This window comes from Myzus persicae, unplaced genomic scaffold, assembly GCF_001856785.1.
Source record: "Myzus persicae strain clone G006 unplaced genomic scaffold, MPER_G0061.0, whole genome shotgun sequence".
Taxonomy (NCBI): Eukaryota; Metazoa; Arthropoda; class Insecta; order Hemiptera; family Aphididae; genus Myzus; species Myzus persicae.
The window spans coordinates 229,220-243,904 of record NW_019102529.1 but is presented as its reverse complement, the minus strand read 5'-3'; the positions used below and the strand labels follow the sequence as shown (position 1 = coordinate 243,904).

The window sequence follows — 14,685 nt, the reverse complement described above, 5'->3', positions numbered from 1 at the left end:
AAGTTAAACGTTGTCGCATTGGCCTCGTTTTTTCATTGATCATTCACATACCAATTAGTGATTGGCAAGTACAATTCGCACACCAAGACAAATACAATACATTTGTGAATCTAAAAACTGTCACTAATATAATATCAGCTATCCAGTCGGCAGTCACTAGAAATTCGCACAGTAGATGAGTTAAACGCCAAGCGACCAATAATTGAACACGTATCTACTTACACTAGGTACCTACCTACTTTTCTGAAATAAATATCCTTGGGTTTACTACATCTGTCTCTACAGTGCCATAATTCAAGTCGACATTATTTTAGTCAGGCCTTAATTAAAATAAGTTCATTGTGTGAAATCATATTGTTTTTAAGAGACATAAGATAATATTTATTGGCCAAAAAGAAAAATAGATACAATAAATACAAGAATAATTAATTAGGTACATTCCATTATATTGTATAATATTAATAAACTAATAGATTACCCAACTGATTAATTCTATTAATTCTATGTATTCCCATAATAGCTATTTGCATTATATAATTATTGCATTAGTGTGTATTAAAATCGGGGCTTAGAACCTTTGATTTTTACGGTTTCGGTTCTTTTAAAAAAAACTAACTCTGGTTATAATTACCTACCGGTATTTATGGGTGCCAGGTGGTACCAATATTTATTTTTCAAAAGGTAAGAAAAATTCAAGTAAATACAAACTTTATAACTAAAATGATAAGATAGATTATCAAAATATGGTTTGTCTTGATGGGTTTAACTCTTTAAGCATATACAGTGTATACTAGTGTATGATTTAAGGTTTAACTAAAGAACGGGTTAAACTTTAAAAAGAATTGAATGAGTTATTTTAGGAACTTTTAAATAGATCCAAAAAAAATTTTACCTCGGAAGAAGTTCCAAACATCCAGTTCTATTCAGTCAAATAGTAAATCGTTTCTATGAAAAGTGATTTTTTTCAAATAGTAGATAAGCCTAGATTATTGCAAGATAACATTATTATGTTATGTAGTACGTAGTCAAATTACCAACTTGATAGTTGTTAATATCACTAGTCGCTTGCTGACTTAACTTCCGGTCAATATATTATATTTGTGTACTTGCATAATTTAACCTGATTGAAAAGGAAATTGGTATGAACACTGTTCATTCATAACTTATTACTCATTAGAATCCATTTTATACAGTCCCTATAGATCCAATCAAATTACTCTTGAGCTGTGAGTTTGTCACCTCCCTTTGTAAGTTGTAACCTATAATTGAATGTGTCCAAACTCTTAACTAAAATGTATGCCAGCAATACAATTATGCAACTTTCTATAAAAATCATATTTAGTGTTAATAGGTACCTAGACACCTAGTACCTATATACTTAATTTAATACTTATCTAATATTTTTTAAATATAAATTTAAATGACAAAATGGTTAGGACCTACCAAATGTTTCGGTATAATATCCCATTTTATTTTTATAAGAAATAATTCATATATTATAAACATAACCTAATCTTTTTTTTCTGGAATGAAAATAATGTAATGTAATGTAGTCTTGAAAAATATTCAAATACTATTTAAAAAAATTATTCAAACACTTATTCTGAATAATTGGTTTTGTATTTTTTTTTCCATAAGTGACAAAATTAAATTTTCTATACAAAATCAGGTAAATTAAGTTAAAGACAATAGTTTATTTTTAAAGTTTTTCTCTTTGAATGAAATATGACTAACCTACTTTAATTTTTAACCATTCCAAAACTGACAAATATTAGAGGGGAAAAAAATATATTCCAATAGTATTCAAATAATTTTTTTAAATATATTTACTTTAATACTCATTAATTCAAATGCATATTCCAAATATGAAATAAATGTATTCTTTAAAAGACTGAATGATTTTAAAAGTAAACAAACACTGCTGCAGTGGGAGTACAATTCTATTGTCTTGGTGGTGCCGCCGTGATGACGGGACCATAATGTATTTGAGTATTTCTCTTTTTAATCAACAGTAAATCTATTTAATACATAAAATAATATAATTAGTTACACCTAGTTTAAATGTGGTTTTTGCTTAGGAAGTCACGAATAAGGTTAAATTCCTGTTTTTAAATCGAGGAAAAAATGCGTTTCTAGAAACTTCTTTACTAAGGAAACTTGATATTCAAAAGAACAAATTTTACTAAAAGAAATCACATAATGTGAAGTTTTGAATCAGTTATACTAACAAGAATTATAATATATAATGTAATTACCATACAAATGTTACTCTTTAGGCCCTGCTCAAACCTTCAGATTAAAAAACACTTATTATAATTAAAATTATTAAAACTGCTAAATATTAAGTTGATACAAGAACATAATTATATAATTAAATAAAAACACAAACTAAGAAAATGAGAAACCATATAATAATTAATTCATTGGTGTGTTGACAAAAATATTTTAAGTAATGAACTGTAGAAGTTCTATTTTTTATTTTTTTTAGCAAGTTTGTTAATTTCATGAGCTTGATTAGCACCCCAACTGTAGATTTGCTTAACTTTATTACGCCTCTCCACATCACTAAAAAATAATGACAATATTAATAGAATAAAGAACAAAATTTAACAGCAATAATAAAATATAAAAATATTTTTATTACCTTTTAGCCTGTTCATGGTACTTGAGTTTAGACAAGAAACTGTTATCTTTTCTTATTTCACGAACAGCAGATTTCATTTCACGTTTATATCGATGCAGAAGTTTTGATCTCTCAGCTTTTTCTTTAGATTCAGTTTTGAATGTTCGGCCATCGTATCTGTTAATAACGAATATTAAAAATAATATGTAAAACTATTATAATATTAATGGTTGAAACATACATTTTTTGAATTCTAGGTTCATACAAGCGAAGTGCTTTTGGTCTATTAGATATTGTCTGAAGTTTTTCTAATTTTTTATCGATCATCTGTAACTGCAGCTTTGTTTTATCAATTTGAGCATTCATTTGGTCAGAATTAATCTAAGAAAATACATAAAATACAAAAAAAAAATAGATACAGAAACATACAAGTTTTATTTTAAAAACAAAAATGATGATGGATATTTTGACTAACTAAAAAATAAACTTAAATAAGTTTGATTTCAAATAACTTTTGTATTTATAAAAAAAAATATTTTACTTTTTGTGACTTACAAAAATGTGCATTTGCAGGAATTGATATAAAAAAGGTTAAGACTTTTAATACAGTATACCTAAATACTTTATAAATTACTATTTAAAATACTTTATAATTTATAAACATTGTAATCACTAATCAATAGGATGCATTTTTACCGAACAAAATATTAAATAATTTAACATTACAAAATATAACTTTAAAAAAAAGACTCCTCTTTGGTCAGTGACTCACTGTCATTGTCTCATTTAATTATTTAGCTACTCTGTTTTGCCCTTCTTTAAATTATCTCTCCTCTACGTATTACACATCAAAAAACTTAACAGTGATTTTACTTCATTAGTCTCATGATTGTTTATTGTATTTCCCTTTCACATAGTTGCTTTAACTGTTTATCTTGTTTTTCTATTCTCCCGATATCATTCTTCATAGTTATCATTAAGAGGATGTATCATCAAAATATGTATACGAAAAATGTCCTTAAAAAACATATTTGAGCATTCCAAGAATAAGGGTTACTTAGTAGATTTATTGAGCTATAAAGTTGAATAGAGTTGTATCAGTTGGCTTGAGTGCTTATTTTATACCTATGAACAGAATTGTATAGACTAAGATCTGATTCAATAAGAAGCTCGATTTTTGATTGTAAAGATATGTCCTAAAAATAACAGTTAAAAATAGTAAAAAACTGGGCATTATTAAACATGAAATATTTTACAAAGTTTTAAAGATATCAAAAATCAGGCTTCTTACAGAACCAGATTTGAATCCCCTCTATAATTTTGTTGATAGATGTTTGTATTAACCACTCAATAACCCATGTTCCTGAAACGAGCAAAATATGTTTTATAAGAAAACCTCAGAAAATTACGACCAATTGGTGCTGCAACACATGGTTAACAACGCTATCTCTTGAGCGTTGTATGTCGACACGTTAGAGTGAGACGTCTGTTTATTCCATGTATTACATAATTAATTTAACATTAACATTTGCTTCTTAATTTAAGCTTTTTTTAAAACTATACAATAATTAATTGTCTATTTTGCAATATGTACCAATAAGCTTTTAAATTTATTACAATGTTAGAATCAATGAAAATAAGAAATCTGAAATTACCTTTAACGTAGTTATAATTGACAAATGGGGTGCCCAAATTTCATTAACACTAGGTATATCTTCACATAATTTGCTAAACCTAAATACCAAATCTAATATGACAAATAATGAAGTCAGTTTAAATACACTGTCTATATTTTTTTCACTGAATATTTCATTTATGCTCAATTTTTTTGACCATTCTGTTTGAGTTTCATTATTTTCTACAGTTAGTATTTTCATGTTAGGCTTGAATTGTTGCACATAACTAATAGAACTGTGGTCAGTGGTCATTAATAACATGCCTCGTAACATATTTACCACTTCAGGTATGTATCTTTTGGATAACTGAACATACTAAACATAATACATAAGATTAAAACTTTTTGAATCACAACTAATTATTAGAAATAACTTTATTATTGTTTAATTTAGTTTATGTTTATGAATCACACTTACTTCCAATAAGATTGTTGTTAACAATAAGCATGATGCTACGTCTGAACGTTTTTTAATTTTGGTTTGTGATAAAATTTCACTTGCTATCATTACAGCATACGTACAAACTGGATGATAATAGTCAGACGTAGGAAATAATAGAGGAACCAATTTAAAAAAAATCAACTAGAACAAAAATAAAATAAAATAATTCAATACAAATTCAAAACAATATTTAAATTATTTTCATATTACCATATCTGAAGTTATCTGTTTTAGCGAAGAATCAATAAAATCAGTATGTTTTTCTTTCAATACTTCAATAAAACATTTGGCCGCGTGTTCCGGAAAAAACTGCGTTAGGTCATACAAATGTGGGGACAATGAATTAAGTATCTTCCAACCATCCTAAAGAGCACAAACATAATTAGTATAAAAAGCTACAAATTTTAAGTTGTAAAGTATAACACTCACTATAGAACAAGAATTATCATTTAAATGTTGCAAAAGATATGGATACAGCCGCTGTAAATTTGCTCTGTTATCATTACCTAAGCTTGGATGATTCACTTTAATCATACGCTCAATAATTACTGTTTGCTCTGTAATAGATCTATCTTCCAATATTTCTTGAAATCCTTCGTATGATTCAGCGACTGAAATTTGAACACACATTTTATTAGTTGAGTTATTCTAAAAATTTTTTTTACTTTTATTAACTTTTACCAGTTCCTCTACAAGACCTACATAATATTATAATCGGTTACATTTCAAATAAATTAATAAATATTAAAAAAAATTAAAAACTATAAATATCTTCTAGGATAGCAATCTAAATACCAGTCATAATTTATAAACATTACCTATAAAAGTATAAGGTAATTGTTGTCTTGCTTCATCCATTAAAACTTTTTTATCCTTCAATTTTTTAGCAAATAATTTGGTTGATTCATTTTTATCCGTATTTGTGGTAGATGTATTTGTTTCTTCTTCATTAGAACTCGCATCATCTTCTTTAAGATCACTCATATCATTATTTAAATTGTTTTCATTTTCACTATCATCTTCTACTTCTTCATCTGATTCAATTTCATTGTCATCTTCACTTTCATCAATATTTTCAGAATAATCATCACTTAAGCCTAGAAAATTATTATAATTATTGAGATATTAAATAAAATTAAAATAAATGTGTAAGTCAATGGTAATTTATTTATCATTAGTAATTATAGGTAATAAATATGTATAACATAGAAGTATTATATTATAAAATAATTAACACTATGTACGGCCAACTATGGTCGGTAAGACGAGGTACACTTGACCGTCAAAACCTTATATACATAAATTAACAGAACACAATAGTTATATATTATTTTGGAATAAAATTGTAACTCATATGTTAGTAAATTACGATCTATAAGTCTATTCAAATTAAGATCGATACACAGCAGCGACCACTTTTCGTCGGAGGCGCGTAGGCCACTTGTTGATTCAACTTGACGTATTCTCTCAGGACGCTTCGGTCGCCGCCAGTGCTTTCGCCGTGCTTGGAAATGTGCGTGCATGCGTTATACCAGGTACTGTACATTTTAAACTATTTGAACTCGTTGGCAGTCGATTCTAAAATAGTGCAATGCTCTCATCGACGACGGCATGTCGGCCCGAAGCAGCAAAACAAAGTCACGCCCATACGCACTATTTGGCCGTCCGTAACGATCTCATTTTGAACAGACTATAATCATTATAGTATATTATATTTGATTTGATTTTGCGATATAACCTCAGCTCAGACTTAGGGGGGGGGATGAGTGGGCATGCGTCCGGGGACCCCAACAAATTTGATCCCCCACTATTCGTTATTTAATGGTAAATACAAACAAATTAAGTTAATTTATTGATACATCATAAAATGTCTTCCCAAAGTTTTATTGTATGTATATTGTATGAAACTTTATTTTTTTATCAAAAAAAAAAATTTTTGTCAATAAATTATTAAGTATTTTTGTATTTTAATGTATCATTGTACTAACATAAGTAATATGCGTTCAAATAAATTAGCTGTGTTTTAGTCGTTGTAAAATCTAGAAGGTTTTATGCAGGCAAACAGTGGCGTGGCGAAGTAGATATTTTGGGGCAATCGCCCCTAGTACAACCCAGGGGTGGGTGGGTGCTTGTGTTAGTGGGTGATATCTAAGGGTAAATAATATATTAATTTACCTTTATGACATTTGTCATTCAACAGCAGTATACTATTCTAGAATTCTTATTTACCATTATTATTATTATTATTATAATTATTTAGAATTGGTTAATAATAAAAATAAAAATAATAACTTTTTTAGAGGTTTGTAATACAATTATGGTGGGGGGGGGGATATACAAATCTGTGAGACGTGGGTGGGTGCCAAAAAAATGTATTCGCCCCTACTATAAAATCTTGTCGCCACGCCACTGCAGGCAAAGCCTAACCTTGCATGAGCCAGGAGCAAGTCTAGTAATAAAAAATAAATAATAATAAATCTTTGCAATAGCCCTTGGACAGAATTCAAAAATTTCATTTTATGTAAAAATAAAAACATTTAACTTAAGTTCAAATTTCAAAATATTCAACTATTCTGTGGGTTAGGTGGCTATTTAAATGTGGTTAATAATGACTAATGAAATCGTTTTATCTAAACAATATTATTTAATATGGCGAATAACCATACACACAAATAGACCTTAAAGTTAGGAGGGGATTCAGCTCTAGCATTTTTATAATTAGTAAAAAAAGTAGGGGCCTATGCCTTCCACACACCCTGAATATGTTACATTTATTGTTACTAAATGTAAATGTACTCCTATTAATATTTTATTTGATTATTGCAGTGTGTGTACTGTGTATACAAACCAATAAAAAAGCGGAATGAGGTAAACATTAAAATACATTATTTTAGCTACAAATTCAAGTTTTTAATTGTCTTGTAATATAAGTGAAAGTCAAATAATTGATATGGGTAACAATAATAATAATGCATGAGTCATTAAAGTTTAAGCCTCCATTCAGTATTGGCATTTTTTTAAAATTTTTTTTATTTAGAACATTTGATAAATCTCTCAAAAGCTAGGTGTAATAGATAACTTAGAGGATAGATTTAGTACTATAAGTTGACCCTAAATAAGTTTAACGCATTGCTGAAACTGTTTACTGTTCTTACATTAGATGCGGAACTTCTTGGAACAGAAAGTGATAAATCATAAATGTAGCATTTTATATACATTTGGATAAATAGATTTTGATCAATACTCTTTATCCTCTATAAATTCCCCCAATGATGGTAAAATTATAATAAAATTAAATGATTAACAATTAATTATCTACCCAACATTTCTGATTTTTACTTGATTTAATTTATTTTATATTTATTATAGCCTGGAAACATAAGAATACAAAATTTGCCTAAATTATTATTATAATAATATAATGACATTTACCAGAATACGAACTATCAGACATAAGCAAACAATCATTGAAACATACAACCGTTGTACTTATGAAGATCAAAGGACGATGAACTGGACCACATAGACAATGGTGATAGTATAATAGTATATTATTAGTCTATGTACCTACCTTATATTCTTGATATAAAATGATTATGATTTATTGTAATATAAGATTATATAATATCAAATATTGTACGTCAAATGAGTAATTACCAATATTGGTCCAAATTATTTTTCTCGGCTTTAGATATTGAAAATTTAATACAAGGACCCCTATGTATGAATATTGTTTACTTAAAAAAATCTTAATTAATAATTATTGAGTTACAAGTTTAGGTATATCACAAAATTAAATACATAATAATATACCTCACTCCAATATAAGGCTGTATAATTCATATAATTATTCTTTGTTTATTTGTTTAGGTAAGTTGTTGACATTGGTCGGCTGTCCTAAATCTTACCTGGTCGGATGTCTAGACACAGGGAATAATTATTGTTAACATATAAAATTTAAGTATATATTACCATTTTGTTCTTCATTTACGGAAATTAAATCAGTGTTCAGTGGTTTTCCATCAGAGTTGTAGGCTAAAGGCTGTATCTCATCGTCGCCAAAATCAAAACTAAACATAAGTTATTTTACTATGAAAATAATAATTTCAAAACCATTAAAACGTAATACAAAACCAAATATTAAGTACCCATCATCTAAATCATCAGCACTTCGGTGTTTAACAATACCATCATCTTCAATTCCTTTCATTCTTTTTAGTCTTTCGGATTCTAATTTCTCCAGTCGTTCTTTTTCTTCTTTGGCAATTTCTTCTTCAGATTTTAATTTATCACTAGCCTGCCAGATAAATAAATATATAAAATAAGCTTGAGAATGATTGGTTAAGACTATAAAAATAAAAATTCAATCGTTTACCATTCCTCTGCGGTCAAATTTTAATGATCTCATTAAAATATCATAAGAATTTTTATCAACTTTCTTTTTAGTAGGAGGTTCGTCTTCAACATCTGTTTCCCCACGATTCTTTGTAGGTACAACAGGCATGAGTTCTTTCCAATCTTTATCTAATTGTTCAGTCAGCTCATTTGTTTCTTGTTTAAGTTGTTTTTTTTCATACTTCCTCAATTTAGATTCGGCTATCAATTTATCAATCAAATCACGATGACTAGTTTCGCCCTCACCAGCTCGACTTAAGACACCTCCACCAAAATGAGCTTTCTCAACAAACTCGGCTAAATAAAATTAGACACTATTCATAAAATAAAATACAATAGGTATGCAATAAAACAGTAAAAAACAAATTCGTTCAGAACCTGCCAGCTTTCCACCATTACGATCATCATCTGAATCAGAGTCATCATCACTCATAGGCTTTTCAAATTTTTCAATGGTAGATAATGATTGACCATGATGAGTAAGATCCTCTTCTTCACCCAAGTTATACTTCATTTTCTTTTAAAAATATAATTATGTACAAGAAATTATTATAATTATCATGATTATAAAAATAACAATAATACATACTTTTTGAGCTTTAACTCTGCTTGCAGTAAATCGAGCAATAACACGATCATCAGCTGTCATTGCTCGATTTTTTTCACCAATTCGACGATCAACAAATTTATTTGATTTGTCTTTAAGTTTGTACTCAAGCAATAATGATTTCTTTCTCTGAAATTAAAACATAAAATGAATACAAATGAATTATGACACAAAATATAATTATGTACCTTTTGGATAGACTTCGATCGAGCAATGCCAGGTTTACCCACTTCATTTTTGGATTTACGACCTAATATCGTAAACTTCTTATTGTTGATGTGTAACTCAAATGGATTAAGTTGCTTTTCTTTATTTTTTTTAATTTTCATCTTAAAGTAATTGCAAATATAACAGTAGTAAATTACTTAATTCAAAAATTAAAACTCAACTCACGTGTTATTTTGTTAAGAAAATAAGAAATATCACTACTATTTTGATGATAACGATAATAAATTTGTTTATAAAGATAACAATTATGAGTTATCATAACGTTGGATAGCATGTTTTTTTAATCATAGACAAACCTGATAAGATAGAAGAAAAGAAACCATATATTTTATGCATATACCTTATACCAGTGGCTCTCAACCTTTTTTGGTTCACGCCGTTTATGGTACACACAATGTAGAGAAGATCTTTTCTATATCGTGACGGTACACTATTATACATCACAAGTTTTCACTGCACACTCACGCACTTGACAACCACAACAACTTCGGCAACTTCGATAAAGGCAATAGTTATCGCCTTATAGTTATAACTTATAACCTATATATGTATGACATTTCTTGCGGCACAGTTGTAGTGTGCAGCTTCGCACCGATTGAGAGCCCCTGCCTTATACCATGGTATACCCACTTAGTATACGGTCTATGAGCGGTATACACATTTAAACTTTAGGAGAGACCGAGAGAATGTTGTTCATTTCCCAAGTAATTTTTGGGAATTGTTATTTTTTTTATGCTCAACGCGTTGGTGAAATCAAATTTACTTCTCTACCTTCTTTTTTTTTATTGTTAATACACCTCTATACCCCACGACTATTATCTACCTACATTGTGAAGACATTTTGTAGAAGAAACCTGGAATGATAAAATATTTAATAGTATATTATTTTCTTTTATGTTATAAGTATATTGTTCATAAAAATATTATGATAGGTAGGTATATAATATTATTTTTTTTTAATTTAAACATTTATTATTAAACTTCAATCTATTTTATCACAAGGAATAGAAAAATCTATTCAGTATTTTAGTGATAAGATAGTTTATTATTCTGTGGTATTATGTTCATTGCCCGAAGTGGTGTAGTTTTGGGTGTTGAACTTACGACTGATGACCTTGATAGATCCTCTTCAAGAGCTTTTAAGTTTCGATTCTAAGCAGGGGGATGAATTCATTGATTTTAAAATATTGTGTTTTTAATTTCTTTGGGTGGTACCTACCTAGTTAAAATAACTTTTTGATTTTCAACTCTGAGCATGCTTCCTGATAAAAAAATTGGAACTAGTTTGTAGTTTTAAGAGGTAAAAATGAAATGTAAATATTTATTTTGGTAATAAGAATGTAAATTGTAATAAATATTTAATATTTAATATTTTTTATAAATATATTAGTTATTATTTTACTAATTAAATCATTTTTAACAATAATCCAAAGCAATTTTTGAACCTACCCATATGGTATTATAGTATATAATAGGGCATTAATACCAGCTGCAGGTATTTCGTAACTAAAAGCACAATATATGACACAACAAAAAATGCTTTTAATTTAGTTGTCACACAATGTATTATAAATTATAATAATTATATACTGCGTGTTTACGCTGGTGTCTCTCTAGCTCTACCACCAAATATTTCAGCTGATTGCGGTCTTGGATTGAAATTGGATTTTTGGGAGGTGAAAATAATTAGGACCTACCGAGATACTTACACATTTTGAGAAAATTTCCATTTGTAATTAATTTGGTACTCACATGTACCTACCTACTTACTTTTTGTAAAATAGCATCGCCAATATTTTGCTTTACAGCTTTGGATAGACTTTAAATCTTTTAAAAAATGTTGTTTATGATATGTTTTTTTCTAATATTGGTACTAGGTACCTACAAAATTAACGTAAATTTCTCAAGTTTTAAATGTATGATTAATCTGTATTCATCAAAATTTCATGTTAATTTTATACTCTAGAGTCTTGATAATATCCCCGATTCGGTAAGTAGGTACTCCATTTCACCTCCAGAAAACGCTATATTTCATTTAAAATTTCCAGGTCGTCCACCTCAAGTATGTATCAGTATATTATATTATCTCATATAGTGTGAACAATCTGTATATTTACTGACATATTTATATTATATAGGTTATAGCTTATAGGCACCTACTATTTTCATTACAATTTTAAATTTACATATATATATATTAAATTAGTTAATTATTTAAAATCTGTTTCAGAACATATTTCTAATTTGTATTCTTTTATTTAAATGTTTTTGAATAATTGTAACTGTATTGTTTATTGAATACGTAGGTACCTAATTATAGCTATTATATACTAATATACAGTATTATCCTACGATGTTTGAGAATATACTTATGTACATCGTGGTAGGTACCTTGTGTATTTCGGATTTGGTAGTTATTCCGATATTCAGTAATTATTGAGCGTAGTGTTTAACAGATATTATGGTCCCACTAATCACACTCTTACTCAAACATAATAGTCTAAGTGAGTTTAACTCATAAATTAATCATAATGGATTAAAGTATTAAACTAAGTATTAAAGACAATTTTGATTTTTACCATATAAATAGGTAGGTACCCATTTACTAAATTTGTGTATTTATAATGATTCTAAGGTCAAGACATATAATGCAATGCCTAAATAGTAAATTATAACAGAAATCTACCAGATAAGTATGGGACATATAGTTATGCTAATAATAACTTCGAGGTTAGATCTTATAGTGAGTGATTTATAAATTAGTTTGTTATTATTTATGTCTTCACGCTTATTCCAAACCAAATATTATGAATGAAACCTTACCTAAAGTTTATTTAAAACCATTGGGGGTTCCATAATGCATTTTGAACGATGAACAATGATGTATTATTATTATTATTCAATGATTGTTATTGAAATATTAAATTAAAGTGCAGCAGTAGTACCTTCCTATTATATATACATATATATCTTATATATATATATATTATGCTATAAAATAGTAGTACTGTATAGAATTTATAAATTACAAGTATGAAATAAGCAATGTTAAGTTTAATACCACTGTTTTGAAAACCTTAAAATAGAATTCTGTTGGACTAAATAATATCATCAGCCCTCAACTCTCACCCCAATTCGATCAAAATAATAATCAACTTCATTAACACATCAACACTTTTGAAAAACTATGACTTCAACTTCTATAGAGGGGGTGCCTAAGATAATATGTTATTTTAGATTCTGAGAACTTTGCGATGAATGTGTTTTTTTTTAGTCTAAGCTCTGAAGACACTTTTTCTATTGTATAGAAAACATGATCTGATAATCCATACTATAGAGAAATTTCTGGTAGCAAATGGATCTAGTTTGTACTTTGAGGGCCGGGGCTTAAGGAGTCATCTCTCAGTACTTTTTAAAATAATCGGCTACAACCAAAAAATTAACTACGAACATCCTTTTAAATTTAAATATTAATATTAAAATAATCCCATCAGGATCTTTCTTTTATAATTGAATTCAAATTTAGTTTTAACATATCCATTACGCAGTGACCTTCTCAATGACGAAATACACAGTACACTCGTCACCTATATTGTACAGCAAAATATTATTATATTTTTCAATATTATTGTTGGATATAATATTATAATTTACTAAATTAAGAGGACACCACACCCGCATGTGTTCCTCATCTTACAAATGTTGAAATGTATAAGGTATAACATAGTAAAAACTGTCTTGCGCTGGATAGAACCACTCAGGCCAAGCACGGATCCAGAGAAAAGATCTGGCGGGGCAGAGAACACAAATTGTTGTTAATGTAAAATTACAATATTGGAATAACTGTCTTCCGTGAACTAAGATGGTACTATCTTAGTTTCTGCACTCCAGAATGATACGTATAATAATATATTAGGTATATTATCAGACGACAGACATACATGTACTTTGAAATATAGTAATATCAGAATCTGTAGAATTATTTTAAGAATTTGGGAAATAATATTTCCGGGGGCTGATCCCCAAGCCCCCCCCCCCTTGGATTCGTCCCTGGCTCAAACTGTAGCCCAAGCTAAGCTACCAAATATTCAGACTGTAAGAGGAGAACAATTACTATGCAACGTCTCTTATATTTTTTCGATACAACAAAAACAAAAAAAGTTATTCAAGTCTTAAAAAACTTAAAAATAATGAATTTTTACACAATAATAACTTTTTTGGCAGGTGTGGCGTCCTCTTAAGACTTAAGTTATTCTTGCAAAACCAACTGTAAAACGTTTTAAATCCCAATGGCCGTCAATGCCCACTGATGTACCATAATAATAATAATAATAATAATAATAATACAAAAACGTATACCAATACGTCAAATGCCATTACTAAGTGTACCTACGATCGGAATACGTATAATTTCGATACTGATTCCGATAATATGATTATTTTTATGTAATATGCAATACACGACTATATAGATTACAAATTATACTATAAGGTCTTTGTACAAGACACAAGGCACTTGATTAATTATACTTCATGTACAATAGTTAATAATTAATAATGAATATACATAAGTAATTATTATTTAATACTATTTGTTCTTACACATGGGCTATAGGGCGATGCATTGACGTATGCTTACCCAGTTACCCCCATGTCCCCATTATTCCTTTAATAATGCATTTTTGTAGTTATAAAGATCATTTAATATACTTACA

The 14,685-nt window shown here is 28.3% G+C and overlaps 1 protein-coding gene across 2 annotated transcripts; it reads right to left on the bottom strand.

Annotated features, from left to right (window-relative positions):
• Positions 1-2,393: 2,393 nt before the first annotated feature.
• Positions 2,394-10,169, bottom strand: LOC111032454 (nucleolar protein 14 homolog). 2 transcript variants are annotated; one of them, XM_022312792.1, is made up of 14 exons: positions 9,931-10,169; positions 9,725-9,871; positions 9,514-9,652; positions 9,116-9,432; positions 8,889-9,037; positions 8,713-8,810; positions 5,559-5,837; positions 5,170-5,351; positions 4,951-5,103; positions 4,717-4,881; positions 4,279-4,614; positions 2,865-3,004; positions 2,645-2,800; positions 2,394-2,565 (listed from the first exon to the last, which is right to left on the bottom strand). In XM_022312792.1, exons 1-14 carry the CDS (start codon positions 10,069-10,071, stop codon positions 2,469-2,471), a joined length of 2,499 nt encoding a protein of 832 aa, XP_022168484.1. In that variant the 5' UTR covers positions 10,072-10,169; the 3' UTR covers positions 2,394-2,468. The 2 variants fall into 2 exon arrangements, with proteins under 2 accessions (XP_022168484.1, XP_022168485.1); XM_022312793.1 differs by lacking the exon at positions 9,931-10,169 and having other exon boundaries at positions 9,514-9,654; positions 9,725-9,821.
• Positions 10,170-14,685: the final 4,516 nt, after the last annotated feature.